General features: G+C 47.8%; 6 protein-coding genes across 6 annotated transcripts; 3 read left to right on the top strand and 3 right to left on the bottom strand.

The window, feature by feature from the left end:
- Positions 1 to 924: 924 nt before the first annotated feature.
- N7471_007589 (uncharacterized protein) lies at positions 925 to 1,386 on the bottom strand (the record flags this gene model as incomplete). Its single annotated transcript, XM_057280308.1, has 1 exon — positions 925 to 1,386. One exon carries the CDS (start codon positions 1,384 to 1,386, stop codon positions 925 to 927), a length of 462 nt encoding a protein of 153 aa, XP_057134568.1.
- Positions 1,387 to 2,179: 793 nt separating this feature from the next.
- Positions 2,180 to 3,235, top strand: N7471_007588 (uncharacterized protein; the record flags this gene model as incomplete). The annotated part of the gene is made up of 1 exon (XM_057280307.1): positions 2,180 to 3,235. One exon carries the CDS (start codon positions 2,180 to 2,182, stop codon positions 3,233 to 3,235), a length of 1,056 nt encoding a protein of 351 aa, XP_057134567.1.
- Positions 3,236 to 3,351: 116 nt separating this feature from the next.
- Positions 3,352 to 3,698, bottom strand: N7471_007587 (uncharacterized protein; the record flags this gene model as incomplete). The annotated part of the gene is made up of 2 exons (XM_057280306.1): positions 3,352 to 3,524; positions 3,587 to 3,698. Coding segments are annotated over 2 exons (285 nt in total), but the record flags the coding sequence as incomplete, so codon positions are not given.
- A 1,265-nt stretch (positions 3,699 to 4,963) lies between these two features.
- On the bottom strand, positions 4,964 to 6,196 carry N7471_007586 (uncharacterized protein; the record flags this gene model as incomplete). The annotated part of the gene is made up of 1 exon (XM_057280305.1): positions 4,964 to 6,196. The coding sequence occupies one exon, from the start codon at positions 6,194 to 6,196 to the stop codon at positions 4,964 to 4,966; it is 1,233 nt and encodes a 410-aa protein (XP_057134565.1).
- Positions 6,197 to 8,649: 2,453 nt separating this feature from the next.
- Positions 8,650 to 9,702, top strand: N7471_007585 (ankyrin repeat domain-containing protein; the record flags this gene model as incomplete). Its single annotated transcript, XM_057280304.1, has 1 exon — positions 8,650 to 9,702. The coding sequence occupies one exon, from the start codon at positions 8,650 to 8,652 to the stop codon at positions 9,700 to 9,702; it is 1,053 nt and encodes a 350-aa protein (XP_057134564.1).
- A 612-nt stretch (positions 9,703 to 10,314) lies between these two features.
- Positions 10,315 to 15,259, top strand: N7471_007584 (ATP-binding cassette glutathione S-conjugate transporter YCF1; the record flags this gene model as incomplete). The annotated part of the gene is made up of 7 exons (XM_057280303.1): positions 10,315 to 10,602; positions 10,680 to 11,181; positions 11,235 to 14,436; positions 14,494 to 14,648; positions 14,713 to 14,781; positions 14,845 to 14,936; positions 14,993 to 15,259. The coding sequence occupies 7 exons, from the start codon at positions 10,315 to 10,317 to the stop codon at positions 15,257 to 15,259; spliced, it is 4,575 nt and encodes a 1,524-aa protein (XP_057134563.1).
- Positions 15,260 to 19,290: the final 4,031 nt, after the last annotated feature.

Here is a 19,290-nt window from a genome sequence, read left to right as displayed (position 1 = left end):
ATGTCCATTCGTGCCGCAGCCGCTATAGGGCCCTATCCTCGTTCACCCTTAGTCACCCTCCTAGCGGAGGGGAGCTAAAAATGGCTCCTCTGTTAACCGTTCTACTTCCCTAAGTTTCTATAAATATCGACTAGACTTCGCCATAAACCGCAAAACCTATAAACCGCCCCACCCTAAACCGCAATTGGGGCGGGTTTTGGGGCGAGGTCTGTAAACCGTAATGGTTTATAGGGCCCCAATTGGTTTTTAAAGTGGAGTAGAATTGTAGAGTATATGACCTTTATAATTTATATAATTTTCCTTGAATTCTTCTATATTTCATTTATATATCTGAGATTATTTTGATAAAAAATAAGATTATATAATTGTATTCTCTCCCTAATAATAATCATATATATCCTTATCGCGTCTCACACGCCTACGAGCTCGTAAATTAGCCTATAGTTAAGTACTACTCTCCGAATTAGAAGGTAGTGTAGGTTTAGCTATATAATCCACTATATTGAGTCTATGGTCAGTCGACTTTCTGCCACATATCCAAGGTCAGCTAGTTAAATGAATAATCAGCTGACTAAGTACATAACGTATTCGGTAAGCGATCTGTGTCTATAACTAGTTGGACTATGTAGAGCTTCTCGTGAGGTGGCAAGAAGATGTTAACAGTGAGGTCGTTCCAGATCGAGCGTCTCAGAGGGACTATACATGAAATGCAGCGACCAACGAACTTCCCTCCGAAACTGGCTTTGAGAGAATCTTCTGGAGAGGAAACAAAGGTTCCACAAAATTAGTTTCTTTCATGGCCCGAAGGATCGAAGGACAAATCGGGCATTTGGCCATTGTCACAAGGCTATCAAGGATATTAGGCTAAAGACTTGAATCACAGGCAATTATATGAACCATAACTAAAGCCTGATGATACATAACCTAAAACTGAAGTCTACACATATGAGACCACGTACTAGGGCTCGGCGACACCAACCCGGGGGCGGTGGACACAGAGCCAGAGACCCAGCAGATTCCAACTATGAGTAGGAACGTACTGCAGAGTAGGGACGCACTGGAGAGTCGCTCAAAGGAAGTTGCCACCTGCGGCTCCTCGTCTTCCCCGTCCCCTTCCTCTTCCTCCTCAATCTGAGCTCCAGGCAGCGGGTTGTGCGGCAACGGGAAATCCGACACGACGGAGGCGTCATCGATTATTCCAGCATCATCGGTGCGCTCTATCTGCGAAGACGATCTGATGCTTGTCGTTTGGGTCGAAGTTGGTCCCCCTGTGGTTTCTTTCGCCAAATTCGGATCTGAAGGGCATGGAATCGGGAGATGGTCATCGTGGAAAGGTGTATCCTGGGACACTAGTCCGATAAGAGAAACATCATCAAAGCTCTCCATATCTGAAGAGGTTCAAATCGACTCAAAATGCAACTGGAAAGGCTGCATATTCAGATTATTTCAGGTCAAAGGCGATGTTTTTGGAGTTCAAAGAGGGAGGTCCCCACACCCTAGTTGTCTGGCAGAACTTAACATAGAGCTAATGTGTATAGAAATGGTGAGCCACGTCCAGTATGAAAGACGGTGATCAGATGGAAAGCATTCACCCCGTGCTTTGTAAGTTATTACGACTTCCAGCCCTGGAGGTTCCAAGGTTAGTTACCTCCAGGGTTAAGTAACTAGTTACTACATAACTAGTTAGCAGAAGCCGAAAAACAATGTCTTATAGAATAGACGGTGTGGATCGACTTTGGATGATATCCATATATAGAACTAGGACACATACGACGCCCAAATATAATAAATGAAAGGGATCACCCATACAAGAGTGCTAAGACAATAATTTCTAGGCGTTTGGGACCAATTGGCCGCTATTTACCGCGACGTCATGATTTTTCAAAGTCAGGGAACTCAACCTTCAAGACATTCTGCCAATTCTTTCAATCTTTTATCAATTCTCCCCCTTTTCCGAAAGGGGAGTCAGTGGAGGGATCCCGCGACTCCTCACTAGCCCGGGACCCTCGTCTTGCGAGGGTCTGTAATTTTGGTAAAAAAATAAAAAATCCTAAGGGCCCCAGGACAGTTAGTCCACTGCGGGACCCTTCCCAGTCGTACATAAAGGCAAAGCCCTGCTCTTGATACAAGCCTTTCCTCTCACAACTCTCATGGTCAGGCGTGAAATCATTCAAATCCGATGGGCTTATCGAATCTTCCGACAGAATTGGTACAAGCCATTGCGGAGCTTTTGAGCGAAAAAGATGTTTCGGTGTTCGCTCAGCTGAATCGCCAATTTTTCGATATCTTAATCGACTACCTTTACGCTCGCAATGCAACGAGATCCAATGCGTCAGCCTTGCTATGGGCAGCAGACAAAGGCTATGAGTCAACCGCCCGACAAGCGCTCGCCAATGGAGCCAAGCCCTCAGCAACGAACCGCAAGGGCGACACTTCTCTCCACCTAGCCACAAACGCAGGAAATCTAAGCATGGCTCGATTCCTACTAAATGCCGGAGTGGATGTCAATCAGCAGAACAAATATTCGGAAATCCCGCTCAGTGCACCAGCCAGAGATGGCAACAAAGAACTGGTAAAATTACTTCTTGATCAACCAGGGATCGACCCTGATGTGTTGGGCCGTGCCCGAATTCGCCCCCCAAGGCTCCAGGGACAGACTCCATTATCATATGCTGCCATGAATGGTCACGTTGACGTTCTGAAGATTCTTCTTGCTACAAACCGGGTGAATATCGAGTCGAAGGATTCGCGTGGCTGGACGCCGCTGGCATACGCAGCAGCGCATGGACAGGCTGAGGTGATGGAGGTTTTGATCAACGTGCCGGGGATTCAGCTCGAATCGAGAGCACAATGGGGCATAACACCATTGATGCTGGCTGTGATTCATGGCCACGAGGCTGTAGCCAGGATTCTCATCGAACAGGAATCCGTCAAAGGCGATGCTAAATGCGACGGCGAATCTACAGCTCTTTGGTTTGCGGTTGTGCATGGTCACTCAAATATTGCCAAGCTGCTCTTGGAAAAAGGATGCAACCCTCATTGCCCCTGCCACATGGGCAATACACCGTTTTTGCTAGCTATCAATAATGGACAGGAGGAGATTGTGAAATGGATGCAACAGTCAGGCCATCAGCCAAGGGTTCCGCTTGATCCCGTGGAACGGAGGAAACAAATGATAGCAAATTTGAACGCTATAGAGAAATTTACAATGGGCAGTCGACGGCGTCCCGAGTGATACCAATTCAAACTATCCTAGCGGAGTTGCTTCCCTATTTAATCTCTTGCGCACAAATCACAAGCCACTTTCGAACCTCCGTCTATCCCAATCACTCGGCTAATCCAGGCCTTCCATTAAAGAATGAGGCCCGTTTTTTTACCAACCCATTCCAGCACAGAATACCAGTATGCCACAGCAAAGTAGGCGAACGTTTGCGCATTCATCGTAGCCATGAAGCTGTCCACAGGTGTTCCATCTGTGGTATGGAATCCCCCACCTGCAAGCCAGAGAACCTCGTCTAGTGCATCTAATATGGATTAGTAACTATGTGCATATGGAAACACTAGCGGGGGCCCAAGTTGGACTCACAGGTCACATCTCCCACCATGTCTCTCTGGCCATCCTCATCCAAACGCCATGCCGTGACGAGATGGGGGGCCTTGTCCTCCTCCAAGCCGTCTGGACCTTCTGGATCTCTTCCACTTCTTACGAAAATATCATATTGGGAGATATCAGATTAAGAAGTTCACGACAAGCTGCTAGCTTATTTGGCTTGAATGTGGGAGATTTGAAGGTACTGCTTGCGATTGTATCACCGTGGAGTGAGATCAATGCTCATGGAGATTACAACTCCTACGTTGACATTTCAGAGACAGGAGTGCTGGACGTATTTGGTCCAGATCTCAGCCCCGTGCTTTATCTCGCAGGTTACATCACAAGCTCATTTTCATTTCCAGAGGGACCGGGCACAAGTCAGGACACCACCCCAATGCCTGTTGCAGTATGGGTGCCCTATGACACACACAGAATTTCCTTCGGGTCCAACGACGTTGTTCGAAAGCTGTCGCTAATCGATAATGCCCTCCATCTTTCTGGGTCCAAGAGATCCTCTATTACAAGGACAAGCGATGCCACCCTCGTCGTGAAACATGACAGTGACGAAGTCGATTTGCCAGAGCACCTTGAGATATATCCAGGGTATGCGGTGGCATAATTTGAACCGAGAGATAGATGTAATGAAGGATGATGAATTAAGCTATCTAGGGGTTGAGCCTTTCATAGCTCAACTAGAGGTCTGATATTTAGTCAAACACTGCCTCGTTGCCTGACACATAATACAGGACGGATCGTAATCAGTTTCAACATTTTGTTCTCTTTGAATGTTTCTCGAGTGTATATTTTTAGTTACGCTAGGCCTAATGTGGCTAGTCAATGACAGACTCTTGCTCACAGCCATTTTCCTATTCGATAGAGCGAGATAAGCTAGGCCAGATGTAGACTGAAGTGGATCTAGCCAAGATTCAAGAACCGAAGAGAATAAAGTGGTGAAACTGATTTCGAGCGAACCTGTACTGGTAGTCCCCTTCAGCCATTATTTATCCACAGAGCCAGGCGCCAGCAGACAGTCGTCAAGATTGTGAAGGGCTTAAACTCTTGGGATGGTGATTGATTTCTCTTTGGGCGGCAGGAAGGCGAGGCAGATATCCTTCAGCCTCATATAGTCACGTCAATTGAATCCTGCTATTGAAAAATAAGCAGGTCCTAATTATGGTCCAGTGAACGGTACCCATTTTTCTAGACGGGCACCTTAGTAGTGGGGCTCAGAATGAATTTGTGAGTTAATCTAGTATATAAAGTTGTTTTTAAAAGAAGTAGAAAATCTTATATTTTTATTCATATCAGCCTGAATCAATGTCGAAGAGCAATGCTAGATCCGATTTCGAATAGGTATAACTGCATAACTACCTATCTCCTACACGAGTTGCCGTAGCCATCTCGTCGGGAAGTGCCCCCAGGAGCTGTAATACGAGGAAGCCAGAAATCTTGGTAAGTAATCAACTGATCCTCTACCCACAGACGCCAACGACCAATTTGCAGGCCCGTAGATTTCGAGTCGTAGGGTGTAGTGAGCCTTGTGTACGAAGGGTCAATCTCCAAAATGGCTCTTCCTGCAATGCCTGGTTCCTGACTCGATGCCTGCCGACTCGTACGTGTATAACCCAGGATGATACCATTTCCGCCGGCACCAGGAACAATGCTTGCTACCTTCTGCGCGAGCTCTTGGGCACGCGTTTGATATCTGAGTGTGGTGGAAATGCCAAAGTTCCGTCGATCCCAATCTGTAGCGAAGGGCGTGAGGACGAATATTTTGGGTGCGTAGATTGCATTTAAGACACCGGGATTCTGGTCAGTCCCAATTAGATCAGTTACACTTTGTGCATATACTGTTCCATCTCGGAGGGAATTGAACGCATTTATCGTGAAAAAACTGTCATCGGTTGGATTGAAAGCCTGATCAACGAACACAGGGCTCTCCCAAATGTGCGAAATGTACACACCCTTTTCGGATGCAATGATCACTGCTGTGCATCCGTAAATGCCCTTCACCCCTACAGCTGAGTGACCAAATGATGGATAGTCAAACCACTGTGCAGACACTAGTCCAAGCTGGTCAATCCAAATTGGCGCCAAGCTCTTGACATAGCTGCTATAAGGGGGAGAAAGGTCCTGAAAAGCATATGCAATCAGCGAACTAATCATCATTCTCTCATCTTTACCGCTAGAGACACTTGTCTTAGAGGCAGGCTGTGTCGGTCTTGCGGGCCCACTACTTGTCGCAATTCCACAACTCTCAGCTGGCAGAATAGTGGTAATATCCTTTGAGATCAAGGCACAATGCTCGATCGTGGCCACCACTCCCAACTTTTCGCAAGTACCGGAAGGACATAGTATTTGAGTATCACTTGTTGAGGTTAAGCTAGTAACTGCGGTTGTTGACCCAGTGACGGAGTACCCAATAGTGGTACCAGTACTTGAGGGTGAGCAGGTTGTTGTGGAAACAGTGGAATTGTCAGTAATGAGATCCTCCAGGGTGTCGCTAATGGCTTCGGCATCATCCGTATCGATGTTATCTGGAATGAGTTCCAACCTCTCGTCGAGACAGGAACATATGGTTGTGGTGTCTCCAACAGATCCCATTAAACCTCTCCTTTTCTTTGCACCACATTCCGAGGACGACGAAGCCCAGATCAGATATGAGATCTTCAATCTCACTCTAAGCACCTTTGACTTGGCTAAGGGTTAATAATAATCTTAGTGGAGTCGGAGGCTGCAACGTGGGAAGACGCAGCAGACACGTTAAATGCTGCTTCGGGGCTTTGGATATTGATTGTGATTGGTGAAAGATTATTGGGAAGGAGTATGATACTCCTGTTATGATGGGTGCTGCCAGAGCTTTGCCAGACTCAGTGATCATAGAAGATGCCAATATTTCTTGTCCGCCGTACCGGCAGCTAGCGTTCCTCAACTGCAGCAATATAGTAAATGCTAAGATAGAGAAACCCGTGGACTTGCTACCCAAGCTAGGTAGGTAGTGGTGTTGTGGAGGAAGCAATATTTTCAGTGTTGGTACTTGCTGATGAGGTCTCACTCGATGATGAAGCAATGTTGTTGCTCTTACCATTCGGGCAATGTAACTTTTGCATTCAATGCCTTTAGTTTTGAGAGAAGAAGTGGCAGGAGAAGATTCTGTGAGGGTAAAGGGCAAGGTGTGCTTCTAGTTCCACTGATACTCAAAGGGGTAATTATATGAACGGGACTAGGCTATCATGTTGAAAGAGCTATATGCAGAGTTGCTGCTGGAGACAATGACAACAAAGCTTGTTTGCTTGGGCTTAGATACAATAGGATTGTGAGCATTGTTATAAACACCACTTCCTATCACTAAAGATCTGATAGGTTTTTCGCTTTGGTTTATAGACAGTTAAGTCTTTTTTGACGATAAAAGAAATGTCATTAGAATCAGGAATGAAGGCTCTGTATTTATAGTCTTGTCTTCTTGGCAAGTCTTTGGTCCCAAGGATGAGCTCGAATACTGAGTAGAATAAAGCTGACAAGAATATACCTAATCATCAGCACGACTGACTGACTGCGGATTTCGTGTAGATCAATTGGGCTTTGAGTTAGACTGAACACTTGAGTGGAATTAGAGTAAAACTTATGTGTTCTATATGCATCTCCCTGGGATAATTTGTCTGCCTTGGATACTTCAAAGGTGGCGGGCTTCGCGTAACGTCTTCTAGCCCGTCACGAATTCTTTATCCACAACCTTCTCGATTTTTACTTACGCATATTATCGCTTCTACTTTTAAATTTTCTGTGAAACATGTTTGAGCACTGCGGGGATAATACTTCTCTACATTTGGGACGAGCAGTAGGAGTTCTATGCAAATAGCAAGGTTGATATGCAAACTAACTTCCCAAGTGTGATCGATGTAGCAAACGAAAGGTTAGAAATTCATCTACTATTTCTACTATATGTCGAAATTCCTGACTTATAGTATCATATACGGTGTGATAAGAGGTCCCCTTGTTCAAATTGCCGATGCGCGGGATCAGACTGCAAGGCATCCAACCGTGCTGCTAGACAGAAGCGGTCGCGAGATTTGATATCATCTCAATAGTAACCTTGGATAGCTCTAATGATGTAGTGTCATATGCTAATTCAAATCTTCTTTTTGGCGAAGAGAAGATCGAGCTTATCGACAAAAAGCTCAGTCGACTGAATCGGCTTGTCGAATCGCTTATCACAGACAGTCCAACGAGATCGATGGGTACTTCTGTAAATAATCAAGATAACTCGAATTCTTTATCTATATCGCACGATATGCTATCACGAGGCACGCCTGTGGGCTCCCCTACCGAAGAGGGACTCACTATAAACGCAATCGTCCAACAATCGAGTCTATTTGGCTTTTACCTCTTGGCTAATTTATGCGGCCCGAGGACAACCTATATTTTTGCCGGCTGGGGAAACCAATCCATCACTAGGGACCTTGCCGATCCCACTGCATCCACGCTTGGCAATAGCACTACACAATTCTTGGGACGCGAAAGGCGAGTCGAATAAATGGCAATCACGGAGCGCACATGCCCGATACCCAGAGACAAGGTCGGGTTGTGCTTCTCTTGTCTTTGTGCCTGTGGCAACCATACAAGCCTCGACTTCCAGCAAACCCAGTATCCGCCAAGATGGTTTTTGAACTATTGGTCAACATCCTACAGCACAGCGAACGTCCAGAATTGAGGTAGGTCTCCGAGTATGATCGACGCACTTCAACTTTGTCCTAGTCGAACATCCTACTATTTTTGATATTGCCACAAATTATTCAGACCGAAGATCAAGGCACGTATACACCCAAATTAACCCATAAGTTGACTTTCCATCTAAATCAAGGCCTGTCCTTCATTGGTCAGTACATATTCGAAACCGCTTATTTATACTGTCACATGACTAGCATCACAAGGCCCTCTTTGGCAAACTGCTGCCCTCGTCGATCTCTCAGCTTGGACAAAATCCAATATATAAAAGACGAGAATTTAGCATCACTGTGGGCAGCATGTCTCCACAACAGCAGGATCAACAGCAGCTAATGCTAAATGCACGCCGACAACAAATGCAGTTGATGGCTGCTAAGCAACAACCAGTCACCAGCAGCAATAGTGACACTCCTTTACGACAGCAAATGCAGCCTCAATCAGGGACAATGGGGTCGAAATATGATGACCTGCCCATAATAGAGCCCGCTGATGTTATCTTCATCGGTGAAAATCCCAAGTCGGTTGGTCTAGTTCCCGCCTTCTTCGCGCCCTTTGAATCCGCTTGCCAGCACGGCCCCCTCTCCATCATTCAGTCAATTGTCTCATCTAACAATCTCACGCCTGCTTTTATTCACCACGGTCTTACACTTGCCCTACGCTCTGGCAATATTGAGGTCGCTCGTTATCTTCTCGATAGTGGCGCACCAATTGTTCGCGAAACTCCAAGCAATATCTTCTTTGTAACTTTGGAACGACAAATTGCCCTCTTTGAGCTCTTTACCCAGCATGGGTGGAATCCCAACACCCCAGGTTACTATGGTGGTATCCTGCTCCCTCGGACTGTCAAGAGCCTCCCTCTTCTTCGCTGGTTCCTCGACCATGGAGCCAATCCCAACCTTGGTGCGCAGAAAACGACCCATGACAGGCGTGGTGGGCCAGATACTTCCTCGTGTGCTGCACTCGAGGCAGCTGCGGTCCATGGAGGGGTCGAGGCTGTTTGTATGATTCTAGATGCGGGTGCGAAGATTCAAAACGGTGTACCACTACACTACGCCGCCGGGGCTTGTCCTCCCGGTACGAATCCACATTCTGGGCGGGTGGTACCGAGCCGGGAATTTGATATCAGCAGGATTCCAGTAATGGCACTACTGGTTGATCGTGGGGCTGATGTTAATCAGAAGGAAGAGTCAAGACACATGGTCGCGCAGTACGCGATTGTGTATGCGGTGATGGCCGGAGCAGTTGAGCGGGTCAAGTGGTTGTTAGAGCATGGGGCAGATCCATATATAAGAGGGAACTGGGGTAGTGCAGCTGAATATGCACATACCTCGGGGAATGAAGAGATAACAAATGTTATTGAGGAATTTACTAAGGGAAAAGCTTGAGATCTCAAGATTCTATACAGCACTAACGAGGAAATATATTGTGTTATAATGGGTTGAAAATTGGTTATTTGTGGACTTGACATCATTTTGAATTATTACATACACAATATACCACAAACACCTCAGTTCTGATCGTTTTAATTAGTGACCAGCAGTATACATAGTTCTAGAAGTCAACCTTCCAAAATTGCCATACAACACCGATAAGCCGAGATAGCCGCATCGGTCTTAGGTAGTGCGCTTATCCCCGAGAGATTACGTCGTGGTAGGTCACGTGAGAATGTCTTGGAAAATCGGAATGAGGTGATTCAGGAAGACACTTTTAGGTAGTTAATTTATGTTACGCAAATTCCATGCAAGAACTCCAGACAACCCTGCCTCCATGTGTATATGTATGGTGTAATAAGCCCGACTTCTTATGTAGGAATGAGCATGGTAAGCAGCCCCGAACTCGGAATTTCTCCATTGTAAAGTGGAGCTGCCTGTCCTTGCTTTTGTAAGCAGTCTAGCTTGCGCCAACACCCCCGTTCTTTCTCCGAGGTAGTTCTCCAACGTTGTATCTTTTCTTGCTTATGCACAGAAAGGCATACTGGGAAAAAGCAACTAAGAAAAATGCTGGATGGCCAATCCCAGGTGGTCCTAGAGGCATCCCGCCCGGGGCACCTCTTGCATTCCCTTGGATCGGCACTTGATTCCCGGCGACAGCCTTTCTGCACAGATAGCGAGGGCTGGGGCCCTCTCAGCTCATTGAGATTCGATCTGACGCCATGCTTTCTTGACGTGGTTGTGGCAGTAGTGGCTGTCTGGGGTACGCTGAGTGGACTGGGTGCCTTGTGGTTGTTACTGAGGAAGCGGATTCCGCAGCCCGTATCGAAGAATTGGCACTTCTACACCAAGTTGGTTAGTACATGCCGGACACCCTCGCACACCCGTGGACGTCATTGATAATTTACTGACTGGTATTTTGGTCATCATAGGCCGTTCTCGCCGCTCTCATTGTCGTTACCGCCCTTCAAGCTGCGATCCAAGTCGAATCAGACCCCAAAAGCTTCTGGGCAGATTTTCGCTTCTGGTCCTCCGTCCTGACAATAATTTCGCTCGGGGTGATAACTTCAGTGCAATATTTCGAACATTGGCGGAGTAGGCAGCCCAATGGGGTTGTCCTATTTTACTGGCTCTTCTTCATCATCGCCTACGCGGTCAAACTCCGGTCCCTGATTTCGCGCCACGCATACATCGACCACCTCCCTTATTTTGTCTGCTTCAATGTCAGCTTGGGACTAGCAATCTTTGAATTTGTGCTAGAATATTTCGTGCCCAAGAAGCAAAGCGCCTACGATGCGCTGGGAGACGAGGATGAGTGTCCCTACAATTATGCCGATGTTTTCTCGGTTCTCACCTTCGGTTGGATGACCCCGATGATGAAGTATGGATACAAAAACTACTTGACCCAAGATGACCTCTGGAATCTCCGCAGTCGTGATACCACCCGAGTCACGGGCAATGCCCTGCAGGAGGCATGGAATGAACAGCTCGAAAAAAGAAGCCCTCTCTGTGGACGGCGCTCTTCAAGGCTTTCGGTGCCCCCTATGTGCGTGGTGCGATAATCAAATCCGGAAGCGATTGTCTTGCCTTTGTGCAACCGCAACTCCTACGACTTCTCATTGCCTTCATTGATTCGTATCGAGGCCCGGACCCGCAGCCTATTATCAGGGGTGTCGCCATCGCCTTGTCCATGTTTGTTGTTTCTGTCTGCCAGACCAGTTTCCTCCATCAATACTTCCAGCGTGCTTTCGACACTGGAATGAGAGTCAAATCAGCCTTGACTGCTATGATTTATGCCAAGTCCCTGAAACTATCAAACGAAGGGCGCTCCGCAAAGACGACCGGTGATATTGTCAACCACATGGCAGTTGATCAGCAGCGCCTTTCAGATCTGACCCAGTTCGGCACTCAGCTTATCTCTGCGCCTTTCCAAATCACCCTGTGCATGGTCTCACTTTACCAACTTCTTGGAGCGAGCATGTTTGCCGGTATCGGAGTTATGATTCTCATGATTCCTCTGAATGGTGTCATTGCTCGAATGATGAAGAAGTTGCAGATCATCCAAATGAAGAACAAGGACTCGAGGACCCGATTGATGACTGAGATTCTGAACAATATCAAGAGTATCAAGCTGTACGCCTGGAACACGGCTTTCATGAACAAGCTCAGCCATATCAGAAACGATCTCGAGCTGAACACGCTCCGCAAAATTGGAGCCACTCAATCCGTTGCCAACTTCACCTGGCAGTCTACCCCTTTCCTCGTGTCTTGTTCCACATTCACTGTCTTTGTGTTGACGAACGATAAACCTTTGACTACTGAGATAGTGTTCCCTGCCTTGACGTTGTTCAACTTGCTCACATTCCCGCTTTCTATTTTGCCTATGGTCATTACATCCATTATCGAATCTTCCGTGGCCGTTAAGCGATTGATAGAATACTTCACCGCAGAGGAGCTGCAGACTGATGCTGTTGTCTTCCAAGATCCCGTGGCGCATCCCGGTGACGAGTCTGTCCGTGTTCGCGATGCCTCGTTTACTTGGAACCGTCATAGTGGGGAGACTGTGCTGGAAAACATCGATCTCAGTGCACGCAAGGGAGAGCTCAGCTGTATCGTTGGCCGCGTTGGCGCTGGAAAATCTTCTCTTCTCCTTTCATTGCTGGGTGACCTGTGGAAGAACCAGGGAGAGGTGGTCGTACGTGGTCGGATCGCGTACGTCGCCCAAGCGCCGTGGGTTATGAATGCCAGTGTCCGAGAAAACATTGTCTTTGGACACCGATGGGACCCCTCATTCTATGATCTCACCGTTGAAGCTTGTGCTTTGCTCGATGACTTCAAGAACCTGCCTGATGGTGACCAGACCGAAGTCGGAGAACGTGGCATTTCCCTTTCAGGGGGACAAAAGGCACGGTTGACACTCGCCAGAGCTGTCTATGCTCGTGCTGATATCTATCTCCTGGACGACATTCTCTCGGCGGTTGATCAGCATGTCGGACGCCACATAATCAACAGAGTGCTCGGCAAAACTGGTCTCCTCAGTGGCAAGACCAGAATTCTTGCAACAAATGCAATTACTGTACTGAAGGAGGCTGACTTCATCGGCCTGCTGCGGGACAAGACCATCATCGAGGAAGGAACCTATGAACAACTGATGGCCATGAAGGGAGAGATTTCCAGTCTCGTTCGCTCTACGATGGTTGACTCAGACGATGAAGGTACTACTAGTGGCTCTGAAGACCTTGCTAGCCCCGAAGGCTCAGTCACAACCACCATCGTTCAGAACGGTGGTGTATCGGATAGCGAGGAGGCGGAACAACTTGGTGACCTTATTCCCATCAGGGGAGGAGGAGGTGGTGAGGCCCGTAGACGGACCAGTACCGTCACCTTACGCCGTGCAAGCACTGTAAGCTGGCAAGGTCCCCGGCGCAAGCTGGGAGATGAGGAGAACGTTCTCAAGAGCAAGCAGACCCAAGAAGTTTCAGAGCAAGGCAAAGTGAAATGGGGTGTTTATGGTCAATACGCAAAGGATAGCAATGTCATGGCAGTCGTGGTTTATTTGGTTGCCATGATGGCTGCTCAGACTGCTCAAGTTGTCGGCAACTTCTGGTTGAAGCGCTGGACTGAGTGGAACGAAGCTCATGGAACGAATGCTCAAGTTGGCAAGTTCATTGGTGTCTACCTGGCGCTTGGCCTGGGATCATCTCTCTTGGTCATTGTGCAGAACTTGATCCTGTGGATTTTCTGCTCTATCGAAGCATCTCGAAAACTTCATGAGCGGATGGCCTTTGCTATCTTCCGCTCTCCCATGAGCTTCTTTGAAACCACACCATCTGGCCGCATCCTGAACCGTTTCTCCAGTGACATTTACAGAGTCGATGAGGTACTTGCTCGCACTTTCAACATGTTGTTCGCAAACTCTGCCCGTGCGGTGTTTACCATGATTGTCATTTCGGCATCCACCCCGGCTTTCTTGCTATTCGTCATTCCTTTGGGTTATATCTACCTTAGCTACCAGAAGTACTATCTGAGTACCTCCCGCGAGTTGAAACGCCTGGACAGCGTCACCCGAAGCCCGATCTTCGCTCACTTCCAGGAATCTTTGGGCGGCATCTCGACCATCCGTGCCTACCAACAGCAAAATCGGTTCACCCTTGAGAACGAATGGCGCATGGATGCTAACCTCCGGGCTTACTTCCCATCCATCAGTGCCAACCGCTGGCTCGCCGTTCGACTTGAGTTCATTGGTTCAATCATCATTCTTGCATCCGCGGGACTTGCGATTATGTCCGTTGCGACTGGTACTAAGCTTTCGTCGGGCATGGTCGGTTTGGCCATGTCATATGCTCTCCAGATCACGCAGTCTCTGAACTGGATTGTCCGCCAGACTGTCGAGGTTGAGACTAACATCGTGTCCGTTGAGCGAGTTCTCGAGTACGCCAATCTCCCGAGTGAGGCACCCGACGTGATCTTCAAGCGTCGCCCTGCCATCGGCTGGCCGGCTCAAGGTGCGGTGGAGTTCAATAACTACAGCACCCGTTATCGCCCTGGGCTTGACCTCGTGCTCAAGAATATTAGTCTCAACATCAAGCCCAAGGAGAAGATCGGTGTTGTTGGCCGAACGGGCGCCGGAAAGAGTTCGCTCACGCTGGCTCTCTTCCGCATTATCGAAGGTGTTGAAGGAAACATCTGGTAAGAACATATCACTGTCACTTTTTGTCTCTGCTCTTTAGGCTAACAAAAATTTAGTATTGATGGGCTCGATGTGTCTACAATCGGGTTGACTGATCTTCGTGGACGTCTCGCTATCATCCCTCAAGATCCCGCCATGTTCGAAGGCACTTTGCGTGACAACTTGGATCCTCGTCATGCCCATGATGACACCGAGCTTTGGAGCGTTATAGGTTGGTCTAACTTGAATCCCATTCTATTAACCGTGGCGCCCAGCGACTAACCGGCAATAAATAGACCACGCGAGATTGAAGGACCATGTCTCGAGGATGGACGGACAACTGGATGCTCAGATCCAAGAAGGAGGTAAGTGACTATCTGCATCTAAACATTGCCTAAGGCATCCCGTCCCCTAACGCATTACTGCAGGCTCCAACTTGAGTCAAGGCCAGCGCCAGCTGGTATCTCTCGCCCGCGCTCTTTTGACTCCTAGTAATATCCTTGTTCTGGACGAGGCAACCGTAAGATAGTTCTGTGTTTACTTTTGAATGACAGTTTCAGCTAACTATGGCGATAGGCTGCAGTTGACGTGGAGACGGATGCGCTGCTGCAGCGCACCCTGCGCAGCAGCATCTTCTCTGACCGGACTATCATCACGATTGCGCACCGCATCAACACGATCATTGACTCCGATCGGATCATCGTTCTGGACAAGGGGCGAGTGGCTGAATTCGACACGCCTGCAGAGCTGATCAAGAGTGGCGGCAAATTCTACGAGCTCGCCAAGGAGGCGGGCCTGCTCGACAGCGATGGGGGCATTGCCTCCTCGCAATCCTCGCAATAACCTGAAATCCAATCGCTCGCAGTGGCCTCGAATCCCCGCATTTCCTGTTCAAAACGGAATGATCGCTCAGCCAGCCAGCCCACCTGACCTGGGAGCATTGAACCAGCCCCATTCATGCAGCTCTTAGTGGCTCGGGGAGGCCAGGTTGACTTTTTTGGTACCTCGGGCCGATCCTAGGAGGTCCTGGATGCTCTTTAGTGCTGCTTGCATGGGTCATGTCGCCAACAGGTCTTTGCTGACCGTTCAAAGGTGACTAGGTGGTCCTGAATGTGGCGCGGGTGTCTGTGCATATATGCATGTACATGTACCGAAGAAGAGTTTTTTATTGCACAGTTCAGGGGACCCCCTGACAGGGATGGACAGGCATAAACAAACAGTGGAGAGTGGCTAAATGGTTGGATTTCTTGCCCCCCTCAAAAAATTAATATGCTTTCCTCGAGACTCTATTGTTATGTTTCATGCTGGGATGATGGTTTGCCTCGGTGGTGCACGATCGAGGACATCCGATTGGATTTGACCCTGCGAACTAAAAAATAAAAAGCGATTCCCTTTACATTCCCTTTCTTTTTTTTGCCTTGACATTTTGATCAAATTGTGGCCGTGCACAGCGTGTTGATATGTGAATAACTTGGAGCCTAGATGAAATAGCCAGAATCCCCCAAAAGCGGACATTGTCTAGACCCAAGCGAACAACTAAACAACGTAACTATGCATCAAACTAAACGAACAGACAGCCTTCCCAGACCAAAGTCATCATCTGTGATGATTATCTGCAGTAGCGTCTTGTACTAAACGTGGCGGTGACATCTTGATATCCCATCAGAAGAGCAATTCATTGTAGCGGTGAAAGGTCGGCCACCTGGCTGTCTATCACAGGGTGCCTGTTCGCAGGCCTTGGGGGTCAGCAATATAACAAATTGTAAGCTCTGCTTATCTAGTGTGGTAATTCAGTGAGGAGAACATGAAGCTAAGATTGTCATCTTCGCTCGACATAATGAAACGATGCACCCAGACCCTTCTCCGCCACACGATCCCCCCTTCGCTCTGGTTCGACGGTCACATCCTGAGAAATATATCTCCGGGAAAAGAAAAATAGACATGCCAATTTCAAATAGGTACGTATACGAGGCGCCTGCACACCTCCTTGCTGCCTGCAAAACAGACTCTCCACGCGGTCGTTGGAGTTGTAGTACATGCATGTAAACTGTACAGATAAGGAGGTGGAACTGTGTTATTTCCCTTATTGGAATTTCTTGAAATATCTGAAATGGGTGAGATATATATTTCTCGACCGAAAAGAGAACAATCACCTTTGCCCTTGAGAGGGGCAAAAGGAGGGGCAAGGACAGAAGTTATGATTTTGATTTGCATGTCAGATGTTTATTATACATATGTGTAACTAGACTTTTAAGTAATGATTGACAAATTCGAAACACAAGGGATATCATCTACGTATGTTGTATATTTCTCGCGTGGGACAAGAACTTAACCATGATAAACGATCGCATGGCATTATCGACCTTCTACCTTTCCCCGTTCATCGAATCTTATTGGCTGTGGACCTGCGTTCGGGATATGTTTCAGCTATTCAGATCCTAGGCAAGGGATGTGGATGACCTCAAAAAAACGCGCTGCTGCATGACTGATCTCTGATGTGGGCTCCGGGGCACGGCGGTACTGCTTCCTTAATCTTGTTCAATGGGCCTTGTCTTGATGAACCAACCAGAGAAACAAGAATCAAGATCCCCAGATCGCGAACTATCCAGGTTGTGCACCTCGACGAAAGAAGTAATGGTCTTTGCAAGAGTCGATCGAGATCTCCCGCACGGACATGCAAAGATCAAGTTTTCCGGATAGTAGCTCCAGTCGGGGAAGAATTGTGCTTTCCAAGCGGATTTGCTTGAATTTGTTTTTTGGTTATTTTGCTATTTTGCTATTTTAGCAGGATTTGTGTGCTCTATGCACAGTCATGCTATGCATTTATCCACTTCCTCTTTTGGCCCAAAGCCCGAAGCCTCCACTCGTAATGGGAACAGCCACTCCCCCGAACAAGAGCGAACGTCAGTATCCCCGCTTCCCAGCAGGTCGATCGTACATACCCATGTACGTCGATGTACAGTGCTTTGCATCAGTGGCGGATGATTTGGAAGCTATTTGTGCGACCAGCGGAAGTTGATCCCGTCTCTGTGTACTCCGTAGAGTAACGACTGTCTTCTGCACTATCCACTCTGCACGCTACCGGCGCATCATCCCAGCGGCTCCAGTTCTACACATACGATGGGAGTCTGCAAGTTGGATGTCTTTTCCAGTAAGGTAACGAACTAAGGTGACACTAGTTTGCATGGTACCTGCTCCATCTTCCCCTCTCTGGGCGTGAAGAGATCCAGATCTGACATGATATATTGAATTCTCGGTTATTTTATACTTATCTCCAACAATCCCAGCGGCATAAAAGATCTGCATACTGTCAGTACAATAAAATATCTATTGTTCGAAGAACCATCTGGAATTGTCGAGTCCGAATCTGGAATTGGAACTGCAAGCCTACGATCGACTCAGCCCTGAGGGGAGGAGGGGAACCAGCCACAGTGGGAACATACTCACGAACACCGCACACCGCGAAAATCTCATGCACGATGCACAATGCACCCATATTTGCCCTAGAGTACCAATGTGGCGGGATACAGGGATCGATTCTCCCCGTACCCGAACAAGACCCGCCTCGGGGTACAACAGGAAGTAGAATTAGGGCTATGATCATCAAGATGAGGGGAAATACAGACCTAGATTCCGATGCTTGGATTAGAACTAGAGTTTTCGGGATTTGTTCCACTTGATTAACTCTACAGATGGGAACGGAACATAATGTGGGTAATTCCTTGCGTCAAACCGTCCGAAAATGAGCTAATCTAATGGAGTTCCGGTGGAATAGACGTGGCACCTTCATGCTCGTAATCATCTTTCCCGTTAAAGAGCAGATTTACATAATCCGTAGACGACAGACGCAGAAAGCCCACTGTCAGTAGTTAGTAATAATGACATGCACCTTAATTATGGGGACGAATTGGGGGGATGTTGAGATGTATTTGTCACACACTGGCCCCGCAAGAACACAATTTTTCCCCAGCCACTGACTCGCGTGGGAACCGGGCCTTCCCGGGGCAGAGAGTTGCTGGATAGCCACAAGGCCCTATGGTCGGGGATCAGTGGGATTGAACGGGCGAAAGGGGTCTTGTTAGTTGGTCCATCGGGCTCCAGTTTTTTCACCGCATTGGATCCCCGAAGGAAGAATTAAGATGATCTTCAAAGTCTATACAAAGTAACATCCGCTCCAGCCTCACCACTCGATCGGGACCAAGCACAGATCTCCAGGGACGATCTTGCGTGTGCTGCTTCGGGCAATTTGTCCGTCTCTGCAGGCGATGGGGATGAAAATGGTCTACTGGTTAAATGTTTGTGGTGCTGGTATTGGTCCGCGGCATCGGGGATAAGCGGACACTAGAGACTAGACTGATGGGCTAGCGTGATTGCTGAATCGAGATATGTCTTTTAGGTTGGGGAAAGTGGGATAGGGAAAAAAAAAAGTAAGGCCGTGCTGTAAACGCGATCGCGAGTATTAGGTTCCGCTATGGTGGATTCGTTAGGTAGCTTTGGGGACAGGAGTGGCCCGGGGAAGATTTTACAGTTCCTTAGCAGAGTTTGCACTATCAACGTAAAGGAACTAGGTAGGTGCCAGTGCACGGAAAAATAGGGCATTGATTGGTTGTGAGTGAAAGTTGAACAGAAAGTACGATGCAAGGACCTCTACCTACTCCGTAGGGCTTGAAAAGATTCCGATGGATTGGACAGATAAGCCACGTCTCCATTCAGATCATCCAGGTATCTGGGACCCTGGCCTTTCAAGGTTTGTCTAAGCGGTTGAGGATACCCCACTTTAGCGTTGGATTTTATGGTAACTCTTTCTTGAACCAAGGAACTGGATAAGTTTATCAGAGTTTCGATCCAGACCTCGGGAGCTACGGGTTCAAACT

Source organism: Penicillium samsonianum (genome assembly GCF_028829775.1).
Source record: "Penicillium samsonianum strain IBT 33392 chromosome Unknown utg000004l_segment0_segment0, whole genome shotgun sequence".
Classification (NCBI taxonomy): Eukaryota; Fungi; Ascomycota; class Eurotiomycetes; order Eurotiales; family Aspergillaceae; genus Penicillium; species Penicillium samsonianum.
Note: the sequence above shows the minus strand (reverse complement) of the source record. Positions and strands in the feature narration are given on the sequence as shown.